The following is a 20,312-nucleotide window of genomic DNA, read 5'->3' on the forward strand; positions in this document are numbered from 1 at the left end:
TGTGACTTCTGATATTTTTCTGATACTTTAATAAGATCTAAGGGAATGTTTTTATCACTACATTCGGCACAGCCAAAGAAACCAAAATGGAAATGTCAAGGCCAAATTGTCCATCCTGCATCCCTTACTTATCAGTTTGGTTTTTTTCCCTCCAGGCAGTGAAGCATCTTCTTGTCCAGGAAATCAAGTCTTCCTTTACAACCTTACAATGTGCCAGCAAACCTGTCGCTCCCTTGCTGATGGTGAAAAGTATTGCTTGCAAGACTTTGCTCCTGTGGATGGCTGTGGCTGCCCAACCAATACATACTTGGATAACCAGGATAACTGTGTGCCCATCTCCCAGTGCCCATGTTATTACAAGGGATCATACCTGGAACCTGGGGAGTATTTCACAAAAGATGGAGAACGCTGGTATGTTTTATTTTGGCTTCTGTTTGTGGGGAGAAAGCCCTTTAAAAATTACTTGTTAGGTGTAAGGTGCATAGGATTTTTGGTACTTTAATGAGTATTTATAATGCATTTCACATCGTCTTCATGCTGAGCAAAGCATTGTTCTGTTGCAATGCAATTTATCAATAGTTGAGAAGTGCGGCTTGCTTTGGAGGTGTGAGTATTGGCCTTCACAGATAAATGTTATTCTGAAGCTACAGTGTTAATAAGGCTTTGTTAGGCAGAATGGTGAAAGGAAGCTAAAGGGCCAACTATGTGTTGTGTTTGCTTTTCTAGCAGACACAGATTGCTAGTTTTCCACTGGAGGAAGGTCCCCTTGATATGTATTCACTGTAACATAGGCTTTTGAAAACAACATTTATGATTCTTTTGTATTTTCCCATGGTCTCTGACAACAGTTTGCTGCCTGAGTCATCAGTGCAAACTGTGAAATGCCTTCTTTCATCCAGCAGAAGAAGCATATAGGTCAACAAATTTGCAGCATATAAATTCAATAGTCATGAAAATACACTGTGTATCCAAATGGAGGCTTTCATTTAAATTATAATTATTATGTGTCATTACTATCTAATTCCTGAGTCATCATAGAACATAGTATTAAAGATTAATAGAATAGCTGTCATTTCTTAAAACATAACCTTTCTGTGCATTATGCCTAAAATCTTGCTACATATTTTCTCCAACAAAAAAATTAATTAGTGTAATTCAATAGAATTGGCCTTGAAATTCCAGTAGAAATTATGCAGGATATCTTTAATAAATACTCTCAAATTTATATAAACAAGTCCTTAGACTTAAATTGAAGACATTGAGCTTGCTTTTTTTTAATTTCTACTTACTTCACTTTTCTAGTGTTTGCCGAAATGCAAAGATCCAGTGCACTTCAGTGAAATTAAGAATGAGAAGTAAGTGACATTCTATAAACTAAACTAGAATAAAATCCATAGCCAACCTCCCAATCCAAACCTACTTCCCTTTTTGAATTTTCCATTTACTTGTTTTGCATATTTTTTCTCTTTATGTAAAATAGTAACATATTTTCGCTTTGTTCTCTCTTCAGTAAGTCTATTTTTTTCATAAGGATAGACTGAGATTTCTGTCTGAGAAACTACCACCTTTCACTAACATTTCTTTTGCCTTGATCGATCTAAACCAACAATGTACCTTTCAGGTGAAGAAGAATGTTCTTCTAGCAAGACATACTTTGACTGTAATGCATTCTCGAAGTGGACTTCCCAAACACCTCTACAACTTAGCTGTCATACTCCTCAAAGCGATCATGTATGTATTCAACTTTTCTGTGTGTCTTGCTTTCTTTATTCTGTATTCTTTACATGACATGGTGCTACACAGCAAATACAGTTGTAACTAGCAGTTTATTTCTCTTTGGTTTAATCTACACTTTCCTCCCCCCACCCATGATAATAATCTGTTGCCATTTTCACAATGGTTTCCCTCTTCTCTTTACTGTATCTTCACTAGAGTCATAATTTCCAAGCAAAAAAGAATTTGAGTTCTTAGACAATCCAAAAAGAAAAGAAAAACATTAGAAACCTAGAAAAAAAAAGAATCTTATAAAACTAATCAATATTAGACTGTGTGGTTTTAAATGCAGATTTTAAAGTGTGAAGAAGTGGAATTAAGATGCAGCGCTTTGTCATAAGGTAACCATTTCTCCTTATATTCCTTAGTTCCAGACTGAGTGTGTTTCAGGCTGTGTGTGCCCTGAAGGTCTATTTGATGATGGGAGAGGGGGCTGTGTTGAGCAAAAAGATTGCCCATGCATTCACAACAATCAGTGGTATTCTTCTGGAGACAAGATAAAAGTGGACTGCAACACCTGGTGAGTTATAAGTGAATACTCTCTTCTAGAATATATTCTATGCACTATATTCATAGTCATATCTAGGCTTATGTGCTACAGCAGCTGTAAAAGCTGCAAGTATCATCCTTAATTTTCAGGAATACTTATTGCTATCTCAGAAAATACAGATTCTGCTGGAAGTATGGGGGTGGTAGTTACCTCTATTTTCAGTAGGCATCTTTTGTTGCGCAAACTCACTAATTTTTTTAAAATAAATGCTATCAAATCTAAAGATTGTAGCTCACCAGAGTGAAAATCATGTTATAGGCTTAAAAACAGGCTTATCAGTTGAAGTTGAGGCTTGGATATTTTGCACATTATCACATTATATCAGGCAGTTGCTTGGTTTGTTCTGCAGCTTTTCAAACAGCACACTCTTGGTGAGATCTGAAAATTCAACTTCTCTGCTCTCTTCTAGCACCTGCCAGAAAGGGGTTTGGAAATGCACGGAGGATGTGTGCTATGGGACTTGTATGATATATGGAAGTGGCCATTATAACACTTTTGATGGGAAATTCTATGACTTTGATGGGAGCTGTGAATATGTGGCTACTCAGGTAATGCTCATCAGGAGGGCTGAAAAGGAATTTGATTGCCTTGAAAATCTACTTTCCTCTTTGGTTTTGTCATTCCTTATTGTCTGTCATCGTTGTTCCCAAGGGGTTCACACATTCTGCCAAGATAAATTGTGTCTTTTCAGTGCAGGCAAGCTGTGTGAATGAGGCTTTCTTTTTTTCAAATACAGATATCATAAATTACATGCAACATAACTATGTTACAGTGAGAGCTAATTATCATTTGTGAAATAAATCCAAATTCTAAGCTTAGAAACTTGAAACTTTTATTTAAAGATATATTCCTCACTTTGTTTTATTATCCCACTCTTTTTCCCAGGCTGAGACTGTGTTAACTGTTTATATGTATGCATGGAAGTATATATGTATGGCTATGCATCTGTAAAAATATGTGTGTGTAGGATCTCACATTTGAAGAAGCAGTAACTATTTATACACAGTGAAGATTTAAATGATTGCAATTCTTATGAAATTGGACTACAATGGAATATTCTACCTACTTTTCTCATGTTCTTTTTTTTTCTTTTTCAATAGGACTTCTGTGGTGACAAAAATTCCAGCGGCTCATTCAGTATCATCACAGAGAATGTCCCTTGTGGAACTACAGGAGTCACCTGCTCAAAGGCTATCAAAATGTTCCTAGGGGTGAGTGATGACAGTCAGTACATATCAGTAATCAAGTATTACTAAAAATGTAATGCTCTAAATTCACGCCCCTAAAAGCAGCTGTAACAAGCTTTAGAGGCCCTATCAAATTATTCTGTAAAGGTGTAGGTTCTCAGGTGATAAAAACTCTCTCAAACAGAAGTGCTACACCACTCTGTTTGGAAGTCATCCCAGAGTTGTAGCTACTGGTTTCAGAATGAGTTGCATTGTTACAGGTGTCTAATATTTTGTCTCATCATAGAAATTAGTGTTACAATACTTCTCTATCTTTCAGAAAACTGAACTGAAATTGGAGAACAAAGAGTACAAAGAAATTCAGCGAGATGTTGGTGATGATGTGCAGTATTGGAACAGGACAGTTGGCCTGTACCTGGTTATTGAGGCTAGCAATGGTGTGATGCTGATCTGGGACAAGAAGACTACTGTTTTCATCAAGCTGAGCCCTGATTACAAGGTTAGTGCCTGTCTGTCTTCTTCTGAAGTAGTATTCTGAATAGACAAGGAAACATAAAAGAACATAAATGTTCTTTTATTCTGACTCTATGTCTAATTCCTATATCCTCTGTGCATTAATGGTCAGCTTGTATTGTTAAAGTCACAGCTTGCAGAAGTGCTTCTGGGGTTTCTTACAATATATCACAATGCAGTATATCACAATGCACTGCACAGAGTGCATAGAATGTTATTCCAATAGAGATAAACGTCTCAGGCAATACTCTTGGGTTTCTGAGTATTGATAGCCAATCATCCAGAATAATTAAGGGGATGTGGACTGACTGCACATGTGCTTGGAAACCTACATGCAATCTCAGCCCTGTGTTTAAACCAAACTCCCTATGCAATGTATGGCCATGCTTCTGGTTCCTGAAATTCATTGTGCTGAATTGAAGAATATTGAGGCATTGTACAAACAGTGACATACTGTTACTTGAGGGGATTGGTGGACCTTAAATAACACTACCAAAAATTCACCACTTAGGGCAGATTGATACATTTCTTTTCAAGAAAAATAGGTCCCTGTCATTTCTTTTCTCTGAATGAAGAAATGGTGATCATTATGTTAGAAACTTTTAATAAAAACAGCTTTGAGCAGAAATTAATTATCTCAGGCTTATATTAATAGGTGAGTTATGATAAATTGAGAATGGGGAATAAAAAATTATTCTCAGCTGTAAGAGGCTTGGGCACCCTTTAATGTTTTAAATTGGATATGGAGACAGAGATATGGAAATACACTAGATATAAATGATTTCAAGGAAGGAAGACATGGCAGCTGAATAATTTGCTGAGGACAGACAAATAGAAATTCATTTTCTGCACAAATGATTTGACAGTAAAGAAGAAAGTCATTATTTACACAGACAGTTATTTGTTGTTTTTCATGTCAATGTTTTGCTCTTACTTTGCCGGAGTCTGTTTCTAATTTCCATGGTATATTTAAAAACTGAATTTTCTTTTCCAGGGCAAAGTGTGTGGTCTGTGTGGCAACTTTGATGACAAGGCAAACAATGATTTTACAACAAGGAGTGGACTGCAGGACAATAATCCTCTGAATTTTGGAAATTCATGGAAACAATCTCCCATGTGCCCAGATGTCACACAAGAGATTAAGCCCTGTGATCTGAAACCACACCGGAAGTCCTGGGCAGAGAAAGAATGCAGCATCATCCAGAGTGAAGTCTTCAAAATTTGTCACTCCAAGGTTTGTAGAAGACAGTAGGTGATGGGACAGCACAGTGCATTTCTGATAATGCAAAACCAAAAAGACCATCAGAAATGAATGAAGAGATGGTTAAATAGATTGATCTTCAATTAAGTCTTGAGTACAGCTACAGGTGTCAGAATTTGCATGTGGCCTTAATCAAAGTAGTCCGAGTCTCTGTCGCAATGGGACTGTGTCAGTGGTGGTGGCAGCCCCAGCTGTACAAACCCATATTCATCACCACAGTTTCACTGCTACTACTCTGCAAGTTAGCTTCAAAAATGTATCCTGAACAGGCCTGTGTTCGGTGCAGTTGCACCACGTCTTGTTGAGAGACAGTCAGAATTACAAGTACTGAAGGACCTTACAATCATCAGATCTATCTCCTGATGGAAATTCATACTAAACATGAAAGGTGGCTGTTGAAGAGGCTACTACTTCTTGTAGTATTCAATACACAAAAGGATCTTATTAGACATCACTGGCATCACATAGTTTAGACAGACAGCTGCTGGTACTGTGCCTCCAAACAAGCACTGTGACAGCCCACAGCTTTCAGAGTACAGTGCATAGAGAGCACTCCTCTTTATTTCTCACCTCTTTCCCAATGCATGGTAATATTAAGAACAATTTGTTCTTAAATCGCAGTGGAAAGGTCACAAACAATTATTAATTTAATTAATTTGTTATATATTTCCATGTGGTTTACTTCAGCAACAAAAATCCAGTCTATGTTTTTCCTCTTGCAGTCTCAAATAAAAAAAAAAAAAGCTTTTTTTAATGTGCATTGGATAAACTCCAAAAACTGATAGGCACAAAATTGCATACTTCACATTTGCTGTGAATGCAGCCTTTCTGATGTTGTTCACCATTTGGTTGACAAAGCTTGCTGGAAGACTTCACTGGCATCAATTCAGCTTGGTTTTGGGAGCACTAAAATGGAAATCTATTAGAAAATGTGAGCACTGCCAAGGACTTTTACTTTGTTTTTTCAGTCATAGCAACTTACAAAGGAGCTATATTATTTTGAGTCTATTTTTCCCCAAAACATATTGAGCACCTTCAAGCCTGTAAGTGTTTATGATTTGGTAACTCTTAGACACAGTCTCATTCCTTCCTAGCTCAATTCCCATATATCAAGAGCTCTCAAACATACTAGTTTGAAAACTAATTTGGAGATGAACTGGAGCATCATTTCTTCCCCTGACAGGTGGACCCACTTCCTTACTATGAGGCTTGTGTTCATGATGCCTGCTCCTGTGACAGCGGTGGGGACTGCGAGTGCTTCTGCTCTGCAGTTGCAGCGTATGCCCAAGAGTGCATCAAGGCTGAGGCTTGTGTTTTCTGGAGAACTCCTGATATCTGCCGTGAGTAACAGATAAACACAACTGTATCTTTCTAGCTGCTGTCAGAAAGCCAGTCAAATAAATCATTAGTACTGTCACTGCAAGGTCATGCTTGCTACTTGGTGAAACCTTTTCCCAGCATATCAGGGAACAAACAGGCTAATAAATTTGTATATTTCAACTGTCTTCTGTACAGCATCTTCTCTTCTCTTCTCTTCTCTTTTCTCTTCTCTTCTCTTCTCTTCTCTTCTCTTCTCTTCTCTTCTCTTCTCTTCTCTTCTCTTCTCTTCTCTTCTCCTTTCTCCTTTCTCCTTTCTCCTTTCTCCTTTCTCCTTTCTCCTTTCTCCTTTCTCCTTTCTCCTTTCTCCTTTCCTCTTTCAGTTGTTCAAATTACTCAGAGTTTGATTTTAGAAAAAAGTATATAGCTCTCCCATGCTGTAGCCCTGAACCTAATCAGTGTTACGTATATTAAGCGGTGTCCATTAGTGGTGCTAGTACTCATACCAGTACATCATAATTTAATGTAGAATAGTATTTAAATTAATATTACCAAAAAAGCACTCAAATCAAAATTTTGAGATTCTAAGTAGTGGAATTTTTAAAAAATCATTCAGATTAAGAATTTGGACTAATTGGAGCTTTTAAGTGTAAGAAGCCAGTGAAACAAAAATTGCAAGCTTAATTCAGCTCTGAGATATAAGTTGATAAAAACTCCTTCCTCTGTCTCTAGTCATCTAAGCTGCATTTAAGTTGTATTCATAGTGGTTCATATGCTTCCTTTTGGACTTTCAGCCTGTGTGATACAGCAAGATGGAACTATTTTCTATGAAATTGAAAAATATTTAGGAGTTTGCTAGTAGCTACACAAGAAAAATACTGTCAGAAATATACCTTTAATTTTAAACGAAACTAATTTTTAAAAATAGTTTTTCTTTATGATTTGAAACATTTTTACCCAATGGCCTGAATATTTAAAATTTCAGTCTTGGGCACCAGTGTTTTGATGTATCCTAAATTTAAGCAGAGTAGCAGAAAGTCCAGGTCTTTTACCTCAAGAGAAATTTGGCCAGCTTAATTTGTAGATTGATATAGCTTGTACCTTTAAAGGCCTGCTCAGAAGTGCATTCTGGCAACCTTGTTTTTAATCAGCTTCTCTCTTTTCTCATCAGCGATATTCTGTGACTACTACAACCCTCGCAATGAGTGTGACTGGCACTATGAGCCTTGTGGCAGTAATATCACAACCTGCAGGATGATCAATAATGTCAGCACCAACTTTACAGTACCATTACTGGAAGGTAATAAGTTCCTTGCCACTTAATATTGTGTTTCGTATAACTTTGTTCAGATATCTTTTAATGATTATGCACTAGTAAGTCGACTTGATGAGATGTTCCTAAATCTGCTATGCTGAGTTTGCCTCCAGTCTTACATAACTGTTTCCTATAATGTAATGTATTATTTATTAACATCAATGGGTGATAGACATTACATTGCTATCAGCCACAAAACTAGTTCTCTGCTTGGATAATATCCTGAACATGCATTATTATTACATCATGGTTATTTTGAATCCCTTGCAAAAGTATTTTACAAGCAGGAAAATCTTCAATATGACAAAGAAGCAAGTCACTGATAGTTGGGTATTTTTAACCTTATCATTTTTTATGTGTCAGATCATCTTGCCTTTACTAGATTAGTCTGCAACGTTTACCTACCTTTACACTGGAAAATATTTTTTATAGCAGACACACTGATGCTGCTTTATATTGGATTCGTATTGGAGATTCTGTTTCCTTTGCAGATGAGATATTAGTAGGTGACAGTCCTTGTGGTTGGTAATGGAACAGGAATTTCATATTAAAAGGACTGAAATGATCCAAGAATGTGAAAGACTTTACAAGTATCTCCTGGTTTACTACATGGTGAAGCTGGAGAAAGGAGCTGTATTTTTAGCCATAAAGTCTTTTTGGTCTGTTCTGGAAGCAGTTATCTTCAGTTTAGGGATTGGCAAGAAATGCCTTGAATTTGACTTTGCTTTGAACTGCTAGTAAAAAAATTGATAGAAAAAAATCAAACAAATGAAAACTCAAGAGAAACAGAACAAACCAAACCGAACAAAACCAAACAAAGCAAAACAGAAAAAAAAAAAAAAACCAAACCAAAAAACACACCAAAAAACCCTACTAAAAATCAACTGAAATCCCCAACCAAAATGTTTTTTAAAAACCCAACAAGCCTCTGTATTTTAAAATAAATTATCTTATAGTCTTAGATAGATAAGATTTGGGAAGTGTCAGAAGGCAGATTATTATATATCCAATTATATTTCTGAATTACTTTTGGTTTTTTAATTTCAATAGAAATTTTGAGCACACCTATTTTTGTTAGGACATCTTAAGTACAGTCTTGCAGTGTAAAGTGACTTTTAAGTACCAGCTAATTACATGGTGCTTCTGTTTAAAGGCTATTTAGAACTTCAGTACAGTAAAAAGAGAACTTCATGTCATTAATAATTGGACTTAATAAGAGGTTATTTGGAGGAAGGAAATATAATAATAATAGTAATAACAACAGAATAATATTTTAAACTGTATTTACATGAAAAATTGAATGACAATTGACAGTCAATTAATTCCTTGCAGTAAAGTTTGGATCACTGCCTGTGGGTAAAGAAAAACACAGATAAATTATCTGTTTGAGGTAGAGATACCTGGTGTATTCTAGGCATATAAACAAGGCCTAATGTTCCAAGAAATGTAGTGGAAAACCTGTTTGTAAGTGAATCTGCTTCCATATTCTGCACAAAAGTATTATTGATACAGTGATCTATACAAAAATTGGGGTGTTTCTTTGTCTTAAAACTACTAGTTGCCCATAGAAATTAGTACGTATTAGGGGTTTCTCCAAGATATTGAACTAAGAAAAAGAAACTTCACTAGTTTTCATAAAAAAACTTCTTACTTAATCCTCCTCACACCAATATTATCAATGAGAACTGTTGAAGTCTTTTGGAAAGACTAATTGTCCACAGCTTGATTTGAACGGGAAGTTTTAGATTTCCTTCACTATGCTTGATTCAGCGAGAATAGTTTACCTTCAGAAGGTACAAAAGTAACTTTTTGTACTTTTTCTTCATCCTTATTCTGTTCTACCTGTCATCTATAGGTTGCTACCCCAGATGCCCTAAGGACAAGCCTATTTATAATGAAGAGACAAAGCAATGTGTGACTGGAGATCAATGTGGATGTTACCTCGAGGATGGAACCTACATACCCCCATGGCAACAAGTACCCACAGACAAAAACTGTACAACATGGTATATAAAAATTACTTGCAGTAATTCAGGAAATAATTAGTGTATGCAGAGTCCTTAATTTACTTTACTGAGCCTCAAACAAATAAACAAATAGAGATGCAACTTCAGCTGAAGGGCTGGTATATTCTTGGATTTCATAATTTTCCAAACCCATAATAATCCAGATTTTAGGTTGGTAGTGTTATTATAATAAGTGTATTAGCAAATTCAGTAATTATACCTGTCAACTGTCATAAATTTTGTAATGAAACCTCAATGAACTTCTAAAACAACCTTTCAATTCTCAGTACTCTTTGGGAAGAGGGGCTACTCTGCCTTGCATTCTTACTTAAAACTGGGACTTCAAAATCACTGTAGTCTGAAATACTCTTGCCCTGAAAGAGATAGTTGAGTCCTAACTCTTCATGCTTAGAGTGTTAGCAATGACAGCACTTACACCTCTGGCTTCACATGGTGACCAGAGAATAATCTGATCTAGCTGAAAGTTCACTCTGCAAAACAGTTGTTATTGCAGTATTGCAACTCGCAATTGAACTGAAAGTGGTGATTTAGTTTGAAAGAAAAATGGTAGGCAATACTAGAAAATATACCCAGAAAAATATGCAGTAGTGTGAATGAAGATCAAGTGACAAATATCTATGTTTCTGTGCTCTTGATTCTGCTAACAAGTGCAATAAAATATCAGCAACATTTTAATTTTTGAAATTTTTTCTTTTAGTGTCTGTGTCCCGTCAGGATCCATAGAGTGTAATCCAGTCCCAGGTAAATAACGTTTGGTTTTTTCTGGAAACAAAAAGAAAAGCAAATGCACAGAACTGCTCTGTCTGACTTTACAAAGGCTTAGTATTGATTTAGAATAATTCTTTCCAGTGCTAGTGAAAGTTGTGACTAAAGAAAATTTGGCAGCACTTTTTTTGAACTTTGCTGTTAATACTTCTGGTTAAACCTTTTTCTCATGCCCTTTCGGTGTTTCTCCCCATGTCCCATATCCAAACTAATGGATTTCACTACAAGTTAGCACTTCCTGAACATGTAGTTATTAATATAAAACTGTCAGATAGTAAATTTCAATTATTATTTCTCTTAGAACATTTTAAAACCTACTTTCTAAGTCTGTACCACCAGGCATTTTATTCAGGATTTGATTAAATATGTTCTAACATTGCTTTAAATGTAAAGATAAATTAGCACAATATAGTAGATCTAAGCTCCAGGAACAGGAGCTGAAAAACATGCGTGACTCATGTAAATGCTCTCTTGTCCATAAGTATTTTGCCTCTGCCTCTCACATGGTAGTAGAAAAATTGCACAGTAAAGCTCTTTCTTGCAGGATGTCCTTGTGTCATCAATGGAACGAGTTATGAAGAGGGTGCTACTGTGGGAGTTGTACAGGACGGCGACATATGTATAGGATACGTTTGTGCAGAAAATGGCTCTGTAGTCCCTGGTGAAGTCTATCCCTGTCCAACATCTTTGCCTACAACCATTTCAACCTCCTCCCCTCACAGTACTCTTACCACCACCACCACCACAGGTAAATCATCAATATAGATGTGATCTAAAAATTGTTTTCTTTAAGGAAAATATTTTAAATATAGAATGTACCATTGTATGGGATTATAGTTGACACAGATAGAGCAATATTTATGGATTGTTTTATCACACCACACTAAGAAAGACTTTTAGCATTTTGAGTTGATTTATTTCTCATGAAAGAAATTTTAAGTATAAATGTATAGGGTGCCTTCCTATTTTTGAAAAAAAATGTTAGCTTTTCAATATCCTAATGGGATAGTAGAAATAATGTTAGGAGTGTCAGCAAAAAAAAAAATACTATTATATTTCTTTTGAAATGATAATCTCTTTTTGTTCTATTTCAGTTTCCACTACAAGCCGTCCAGTCACTACAAGTAAGTTATAAATACAAAACCATGTTGTTAAAAATGTCAAAGGAATATTTAAAGGAAGAGTAAATTAAAGGCAATCAATACAGAGGAAAATATATTTTAAACAAAAAATGAATAATTTTTTTTTGTCATTTCAAAAGTGCTGTTAGTATATAGAGAAGAAGGACCTTTAAAGGCTTCAACTTGGTGATTTTATCTTGATGCAAAACTTCCAGTTTAAAGACCTTGTAATACAGAACCAATTTTAAAACTCTTTTCTTTGGAAAGATTACAAATTGCAATGCAGTCCTCTAGTCCTTAATGGAAGAAAATAAAAAATGGATCTTCTCAGGATGCTCTCTGTAAAGTCTGAAACCTCTGTCTTTTCTTGCAGCTCCATGCATAGTCACAGAACTAATCTGTGATTGGACGGAGTGGTTTGATGTTAGTAAACCTGAAGAAGGTGGTGGTGACTACGAAACATATGATGAAATAAGAAAACATGGGAACAAGATATGTACAGCTCCTGAAAAAATTGAATGCAGGGCTAAGGATAAACCTGATGTGAGCTTAGAAGAACTTGGTCAGAAAGTAGAGTGCAATGTTACATATGGGCTAATCTGTAAAAATGATGAGCAAGATGTAACTATGTGGCCACTTTGCTATAATTATGAAATCAGAGTAAACTGTTGTGAGTGGCAAGAAATTCCTTGTGAGCATACAACTACACCTACTATACCTTCAACTTCAACCACCACCCAGACAACAATAGCCAGCACCACTACAATCAGAGCTTCAACAGAAATTACCACCACGCCCATAGACATCCATTCCACAACATGTGAGTATACACCATCAGTCCTCACTCCATTAACTTCAACAACTCCAGGTATTTAACCGAAAAATACTCTATGATCTTTGCCTTTAGAGAAATATAGGGCTGTTGGCTACTAAATGCAGGTCACAATCCTAGAAAATGTTGATCTGCAAAGAAGTCTTGGGAGAGTTTGGACTTTTAAGTTTCTGCTGGAGACAATATTCCAAGAAGGACTTGCTGTGTGAGAAAAGAGTAGGCCATGCTTCTAACTCCTGTTGCTAGAGGCATTATCTGGGTGGGGTTGCACAGGCTTCCTTCTTCAGGCTGACATGGTCTTGCTGATTTTGTGAGAAACACTTTCCAGCACTATGCCTAATCTCTTCACTAGGAAAAGAGGGCCATGACCCTCTCTGTGCATGGATGTCAAGGATTCTGCTTTCTGGGGCCAGAAAGTGAGGGCTGGTGCTAGGGACCTTTGCAGTGCTAAGGGTGAGCTGACCTCTCTAGCTCTGTGGCAACTGCCTCATGCACAGCTTCTGTTCAGTTCCTATTGAGTCCCACTCATGCCTCTGTACCTTTGTCTGTTTTCTCTGTCCCTGTTCTTTCTAACAGCCCCATCTCCACCCACACCGAGCACACCAAAATCGACAACCACTCCCTCACCGGAGACTCTCACCACCACCACCAGCACCTCGACAACAACAACCACTACTACTGGATCAACAACACCCACCTCGACTACTTCAAGCACATCCTCACCAACACCAACATACACCACCACCACACCAACTCCAGGTACTTCTCTGGACTGTTCTCTGATGTGTTCCTTTGCTATGGGAGAATTGAAGGTGCCTTGGCCCCTCCTTTAGTGTGTGTCCATGGGATTGCAGATTGGAGGAATTACTGTTCATCCCCTCAAGTGCTCTGTGCCCTGTGCTCAAAGCTGGCCTTTCGGCCAGCTGGTTAAGAAAAACAAGGATTTAGGGATTCTGGGGTGAAGGTCGTGGCTTCTCTGACTCAAAATGCTCCCAGGTAAAATTTCATGCTGGTGCCCAGCTTAGACTGATGGAAATTCTTGATTTTCCTGCTGTTGGACCTTGTCCTTCAACTGGCCAGAATGTAGACACTAGACCCACACATGGAGGGCTATTGGAGTGGTACTTTAGTCTGTGACACTGTCATTCTAGGAACAGCTGGGCAGACTTTCTTCCCTTTCTCCTCTTCCTTTGGCATGTCAGTAAAAGTGGATGACAATGGTTCTAGATCTTAGAAGCAAGGATTACACTGAGACACTTTTGGAAACAGTTTTACGCACAAAAATGCCACTTCCTGTGAACTGTAGCCTTTTGCTGATGACATCTGCTAGAACTCTGGAAAGCCTTTCATCAGGCTGACATTCCACCACAGGGAAATTTCATGACAGTCAGGCAGGAACTTATTCCTCTTCACTCTACCATCTCTGACGATGAATTCACTACACAGCTCTTACTGCAAGGATTTGCAAGGTGCTCAGGAAGTGAGGCAGAGATAGAAAGTCCCAGCAACATAAAAAGGCATTACTCCTCCTCATCGCTTACCTGTTGGTAGGTCTCTGTGATTTGGTGAGAGGCGACTTCCAGCAGCATCCCGAGTCTCCTAGCTAGGAAAGGAGGGACGTCACGCTTTCTGTGCATGGATGTAAAGAATTCTTCTCTTTGAGGCCAGAAAGGAAGGGTTGGTGCTAGGGATCTTTTTGTTCTAAGCATAGCCTGACCTGTCTAGGTCTGTGGCAACTGCCTGATGTGCAGCTTCTGTTCAGTTCACACTGAGTCCCACTGATGCCTTTGTGCCTTCGTCTCTTTTCTCTGTCTCTTTTCTCTTTTCCCTGCTGTTTCCAACAGGCACACCAAGCACAGCATCCCCTACATCGGAATGGACAACCACTTCCACATCACCAGAGACTCTCAGCAGCACCACGACCAGCACCAGCACCAGCACCACCACCAGCAGAGCACCGACAACAACAACTGGTTCAACAACCCTCCACATTCCTCCACGTATGTTCCAAAACCAAATAATTCCCGCCTAAAGCCCCGTGCCTCCAACTACAGTACCAACAAATAATTCTCTGGCTCTCTTGTTGTTCCTGGCCTTGCTATGGGAGTAGGGAAGATCCAGGAGCACCTCCATATGTGGCTCTGGAAGGGATCAGGGATGGGTGTAATTTCTGGGCAACCTGTGGCTAAACCTGGCCCTTGGTCTGGCTGTTTGAAAGGAACAAGTAGTTAGGGGACCTTGAGAGAAGGTCTTGTCTTCCCTACCTGAACAGTGCTCCAAGGAGGTATTTTATACTTGTGCCCAGATTAGACAGATACTGAAGTGATGGGCATGTTGCTTTTGCTGCTATTGGACCTTGTCCTTCAGCTGTCCAGAATGTAGTCACTGGACCCAAGGTGTGCAGTTGGAGCGGGGCAAAAGTTTGTGGCAGTGGCATTTCAGGCTCTGTTTGGGCACAGCTGTGCAGACCTACTTCCCTTTCTCTCCTGTTTTGTTTCTGTGGCCATTGCTGCTACTTTCCAGCTGTTTGGGCTGCAGGATGCTTCCACGGCTTTAGCTGGCAGAGTCTGGGGATTGGTTTCAGAGCTCAGATTGCCACTTTTGACAGACACAGGCTCTGGGCAGCTGGATTCTACCAGCGTTCCTGTTGGTGCTTGTCTCCAGCAATCTGTGTGCTGCTGGGAGGCGCTGGGAAGCACTGGGAAGCAGCTGAGGCTTTGTCAGCAGCGTGTGTCCTGTGCCTGCTTTCCCTCTTTCCCTGGCCTCAGGTGTTTTCCCTATTCTTCTGCCAGGCTTTTGGGAACAGTTTCAGTCTGCATACTACCCTTTGCTGTGAGCTGTGGTCTTTGGCTGATCAGATCCACTAGTACACTGGGGAGTCCTTTATCAGGTTGACACTGGAAAATCACATGAGAAACGGGCAGCAAGATATTCCTGTGCATGCTTCCTTCCCTTACCACACATTCCCATCTCAGGTCTTGCTCCAGTGTTTAGTGAGCTGTTCAGGTAATGAGGCAGAGCTAGAAAGCTCCAGCAAGTTTGAAAGCATTACGGCTCCTCATTTCTTACCTATTGGTGGATCATTCTGACTTTGTAAGAAGCACCTTCCAGCACCATTCCCAGTCGCCTAGCTAGAAGAGGAGGGCTTGGATGGATGTCAAGGATTCAGCATTCTGGGGCCAAAACGGAGGGCTGGTTTTGGGGTTCTCTGTTGTTCTAAGGGTGGGCTGACCTGTCTATGTCTGTGGCTCCTGTCTCTGGTTGATGTGCAACTTCTGTGGAATTCACATTGACTCCCACTGATGCCTTTGTGCCTTTGTCTGTTTTCTCTGTCCCTGCTGTTTCTAACAGGCACAACTCCATCCACACCAAGCACACCACAATCGACAGCCCCTCCCTTGCCGCCGGAGACTCTCACCACCACCACCAGCCCTCCAAGCACAACCACAACAACAACAACAACAACACCAACAACAGCAACCACGGTTACTGGATCTTCAACGAGTGTCTCAACTCCTGGAAGTATGTTCCCAGCAGTAGTAATTCCCACCAAATTCCTCTGCATCTAACTGCACAACCAGCAAATAATTATCTGGTTCTCCTGTCATTTCTGACCTTGTACTGGGAGTACTGAAGGTCTGAGAGTAGCTCCATTTGTGGCACTGGATGAGATCGGGGATGGCTGTAGCTTCTGGACATCCTAGGAAATGTCATGTGCCCAAAGCCGGCCTTTTGTTCTGGCTGTTTCAGAAGGAACAATTTTTTAGGGGTCCTGGGGAGACAGTTTTGACTTCCCTGACTCAGCAGTGCTCCCAGGAGGTATTTCATTGTGGTGCCTCATCTTGCACAGCTTCTGAAGTAATGGAAAGCTTGTTTTTTCCCCTGTTGGTCCTAATCCTTCAGCTGGCCAGAATGTAGTCACTTGGACCCATGGAGTGCAATTGGAGTGAGACTTGGTCTTGTGACACTTGCATTTCAGGCTCTATTTGGGCACAGCTGTGTATGGTTTCCCAGCTTTCTACTCCTCCTTTACCCTTTTACTGTTAATGGTGTTCAGCTACTCTAGGTGTAAGAAGGAAGGATTCTTCTGCCAGGCTTTTGGGAACAGTTTCAGTCTGCATACTACCCTTTGCTGTGAGCTGTGGTCTTTGGCTGATCAGATCCACTAGTACACTGGGGAGTCCTTTATCAGGTTGACACTGGAAAATCACATGAGAAACGGGCAGCAAGATATTCCTGTGCATGCTTCCTTCCCTTACCACACATTCCCATCTCAGGTCTTGCTCCAGTGTTTAGTGAGCTGTTCAGGTAATGAGGCAGAGCTAGAAAGCTCCAGCAAGTTTGAAAGCATTACGGCTCCTCATTTCTTACCTATTGGTGGATCATTCTGACTTTGTAAGAAGCACCTTCCAGCACCATTCCCAGTCGCCTAGCTAGAAGAGGAGGGCTTGGATGGATGTCAAGGATTCAGCATTCTGGGGCCAAAACGGAGGGCTGGTTTTGGGGTTCTCTGTTGTTCTAAGGGTGGGCTGACCTGTCTATGTCTGTGGCTCCTGTCTCTGGTTGATGTGCAACTTCTGTGGAATTCACATTGACTCCCACTGATGCCTTTGTGCCTTTGTCTGTTTTCTCTGTCCCTGCTGTTTCTAACAGGCACAACTCCATCCACACCAAGCACACCACAATCGACAGCCCCTCCCTTGCCGCCGGAGACTCTCACCACCACCACCAGCCCTCCAAGCACAACCACAACAACAACAACAACAACACCAACAACAGCAACCACGGTTACTGGATCTTCAACGAGTGTCTCAACTCCTGGAAGTATGTTCCCAGCAGTAGTAATTCCCACCAAATTCCTCTGCATCTAACTGCACAACCAGCAAATAATTATCTGGTTCTCCTGTCATTTCTGACCTTGTACTGGGAGTACTGAAGGTCTGAGAGTAGCTCCATTTGTGGCACTGGATGAGATCGGGGATGGCTGTAGCTTCTGGACATCCTAGGAAATGTCATGTGCCCAAAGCCGGCCTTTTGTTCTGGCTGTTTCAGAAGGAACAATTTTTTAGGGGTCCTGGGGAGACAGTTTTGACTTCCCTGACTCAGCAGTGCTCCCAGGAGGTATTTCATTGTGGTGCCTCATCTTGCACAGCTTCTGAAGTAATGGAAAGCTTGTTTTTTCCCCTGTTGGTCCTAATCCTTCAGCTGGCCAGAATGTAGTCACTTGGACCCATGGAGTGCAATTGGAGTGAGACTTGGTCTTGTGACACTTGCATTTCAGGCTCTATTTGGGCACAGCTGTGTATGGTTTCCCAGCTTTCTACTCCTCCTTTACCCTTTTACTGTTAATGGTGTTCAGCTACTCTAGGTGTAAGAAGGAAGGATTCTTCTGCCAGGCTTTTGGGAACAGTTTCAGTCTGCATACTACCCTTTGCTGTGAGCTGTGGTCTTTGGCTGATCAGATCCACTAGTACACTGGGGAGTCCTTTATCAGGTTGACACTGGAAAATCACATGAGAAACGGGCAGCAAGATATTCCTGTGCATGCTTCCTTCCCTTACCACACATTCCCATCTCAGGTCTTGCTCCAGTGTTTAGTGAGCTGTTCAGGTAATGAGGCAGAGCTAGAAAGCTCCAGCAAGTTTGAAAGCATTACGGCTCCTCATTTCTTACCTATTGGTGGATCATTCTGACTTTGTAAGAAGCACCTTCCAGCACCATTCCCAGTCGCCTAGCTAGAAGAGGAGGGCTTGGATGGATGTCAAGGATTCAGCATTCTGGGGCCAAAACGGAGGGCTGGTTTTGGGGTTCTCTGTTGTTCTAAGGGTGGGCTGACCTGTCTATGTCTGTGGCTCCTGTCTCTGGTTGATGTGCAACTTCTGTGGAATTCACATTGACTCCCACTGATGCCTTTGTGCCTTTGTCTGTTTTCTCTGTCCCTGCTGTTTCTAACAGGCACAACTCCATCCACACCAAGCACACCACAATCGACAGCCCCTCCCTTGCCGCCGGAGACTCTCACCACCACCACCAGCCCTCCAAGCACAACCACAACAACAACAACAACAACACCAACAACAGCAACCACGGTTACTGGATCTTCAACGAGTGTCTCAACTCCTGGAAGTATGTTCCCAGCAGTAGTAATTCCCACCAAATTCCTCTGCATCTAACTGCACAACCAGCAAATAATTATCTGGTTCTCCTGTCATTTCTGACCTTGTACTGGGAGTACTGAAGGTCTGAGAGTAGCTCCATTTGTGGCACTGGATGAGATCGGGGATGGCTGTAGCTTCTGGACATCCTAGGAAATGTCATGTGCCCAAAGCCGGCCTTTTGTTCTGGCTGTTTCAGAAGGAACAATTTTTTAGGGGTCCTGGGGAGACAGTTTTGACTTCCCTGACTCAGCAGTGCTCCCAGGAGGTATTTCATTGTGGTGCCTCATCTTGCACAGCTTCTGAAGTAATGGAAAGCTTGTTTTTTCCCCTGTTGGTCCTAATCCTTCAGCTGGCCAGAATGTAGTCACTTGGACCCATGGAGTGCAATTGGAGTGAGACTTGGTCTTGTGACACTTGCATTTCAGGCTCTATTTGGGCACAGCTGTGTATGGTTTCCCAGCTTTCTACTCCTCCTTTACCCTTTTACTGTTAATGGTGTTCAGCTACTCTAGGTGTAAGAAGGAAGGATTCTTCTGCCAGGCTTTTGGGAACAGTTTCAGTCTGCATACTACCCTTTGCTGTGAGCTGTGGTCTTTGGCTGATCAGATCCACTAGTACACTGGGGAGTCCTTTATCAGGTTGACACTGGAAAATCACATGAGAAACGGGCAGCAAGATATTCCTGTGCATGCTTCCTTCCCTTACCACACATTCCCATCTCAGGTCTTGCTCCAGTGTTTAGTGAGCTGTTCAGGTAATGAGGCAGAGCTAGAAAGCTCCAGCAAGTTTGAAAGCATTACGGCTCCTCATTTCTTACCTATTGGTGGATCATTCTGACTTTGTAAGAAGCACCTTCCAGCACCATTCCCAGTCGCCTAGCTAGAAGAGGAGGGCTTGGATGGATGTCAAGGATTCAGCATTCTGGGGCCAAAACGGAGGGCTGGTTTTGGGGTTCTCTGTTGTTCTAAGGGTGGGCTGACCTGTCTATGTCTGTGGCTCCTGTCTCTGGTTGATGTGCAACTTCTGTGGAATTCACATTGACTCCCACTGATGCCTTTGTGCCTTTGTCTGTTTTCTCTGTCCCTGCTGTTTCTAACAGGCACAACTCCATCCACACCAAGCACACCACAATCGACAGCCCCTCCCTTGCCGCCGGAGACTCTCACCACCACCACCAGCCCTCCAAGCACAACCACAACAACAACAACAACAACACCAACAACAGCAACCACGGTTACTGGATCTTCAACGAGTGTCTCAACTCCTGGAAGTATGTTCCCAGCAGTAGTAATTCCCACCAAATTCCTCTGCATCTAACTGCACAACCAGCAAATAATTATCTGGTTCTCCTGTCATTTCTGACCTTGTACTGGGAGTACTGAAGGTCTGAGAGTAGCTCCATTTGTGGCACTGGATGAGATCGGGGATGGCTGTAGCTTCTGGACATCCTAGGAAATGTCATGTGCCCAAAGCCGGCCTTTTGTTCTGGCTGT

General features: G+C 40.8%; 1 protein-coding gene across 1 annotated transcript in view; it reads left to right on the plus strand.

Moving 5' to 3' along the window:
- The window catches only part of MUC2 (mucin 2, oligomeric mucus/gel-forming), a 61,594-nt gene that overhangs the window by 12,593 nt on the left and 28,689 nt on the right, over window positions 1-20,312 (plus strand). Inside the window, exons 16-36 of the mRNA XM_031055817.1 lie at window positions 160-411; window positions 1,303-1,355; window positions 1,622-1,731; window positions 2,142-2,293; window positions 2,733-2,871; window positions 3,424-3,534; window positions 3,830-4,009; window positions 5,018-5,257; window positions 6,468-6,624; window positions 7,773-7,901; window positions 9,772-9,922; window positions 10,641-10,684; window positions 11,253-11,456; window positions 11,803-11,832; window positions 12,203-12,649; window positions 13,238-13,420; window positions 14,506-14,661; window positions 16,013-16,183; window positions 17,315-17,485; window positions 18,617-18,787; window positions 19,919-20,089. Coding sequence (XP_030911677.1) covers window positions 160-411; window positions 1,303-1,355; window positions 1,622-1,731; window positions 2,142-2,293; window positions 2,733-2,871; window positions 3,424-3,534; window positions 3,830-4,009; window positions 5,018-5,257; window positions 6,468-6,624; window positions 7,773-7,901; window positions 9,772-9,922; window positions 10,641-10,684; window positions 11,253-11,456; window positions 11,803-11,832; window positions 12,203-12,649; window positions 13,238-13,420; window positions 14,506-14,661; window positions 16,013-16,183; window positions 17,315-17,485; window positions 18,617-18,787; window positions 19,919-20,089 — 3,422 coding nt within the window. The remainder of the gene's footprint in view (window positions 1-159; window positions 412-1,302; window positions 1,356-1,621; window positions 1,732-2,141; window positions 2,294-2,732; window positions 2,872-3,423; window positions 3,535-3,829; window positions 4,010-5,017; window positions 5,258-6,467; window positions 6,625-7,772; window positions 7,902-9,771; window positions 9,923-10,640; window positions 10,685-11,252; window positions 11,457-11,802; window positions 11,833-12,202; window positions 12,650-13,237; window positions 13,421-14,505; window positions 14,662-16,012; window positions 16,184-17,314; window positions 17,486-18,616; window positions 18,788-19,918; window positions 20,090-20,312) is intronic.

Source organism: Geospiza fortis, unplaced genomic scaffold (assembly GCF_000277835.1).
Source record: "Geospiza fortis unplaced genomic scaffold, GeoFor_1.0 scaffold66, whole genome shotgun sequence".
NCBI lineage: Eukaryota > Metazoa > Chordata > Aves > Passeriformes > Thraupidae > Geospiza > Geospiza fortis.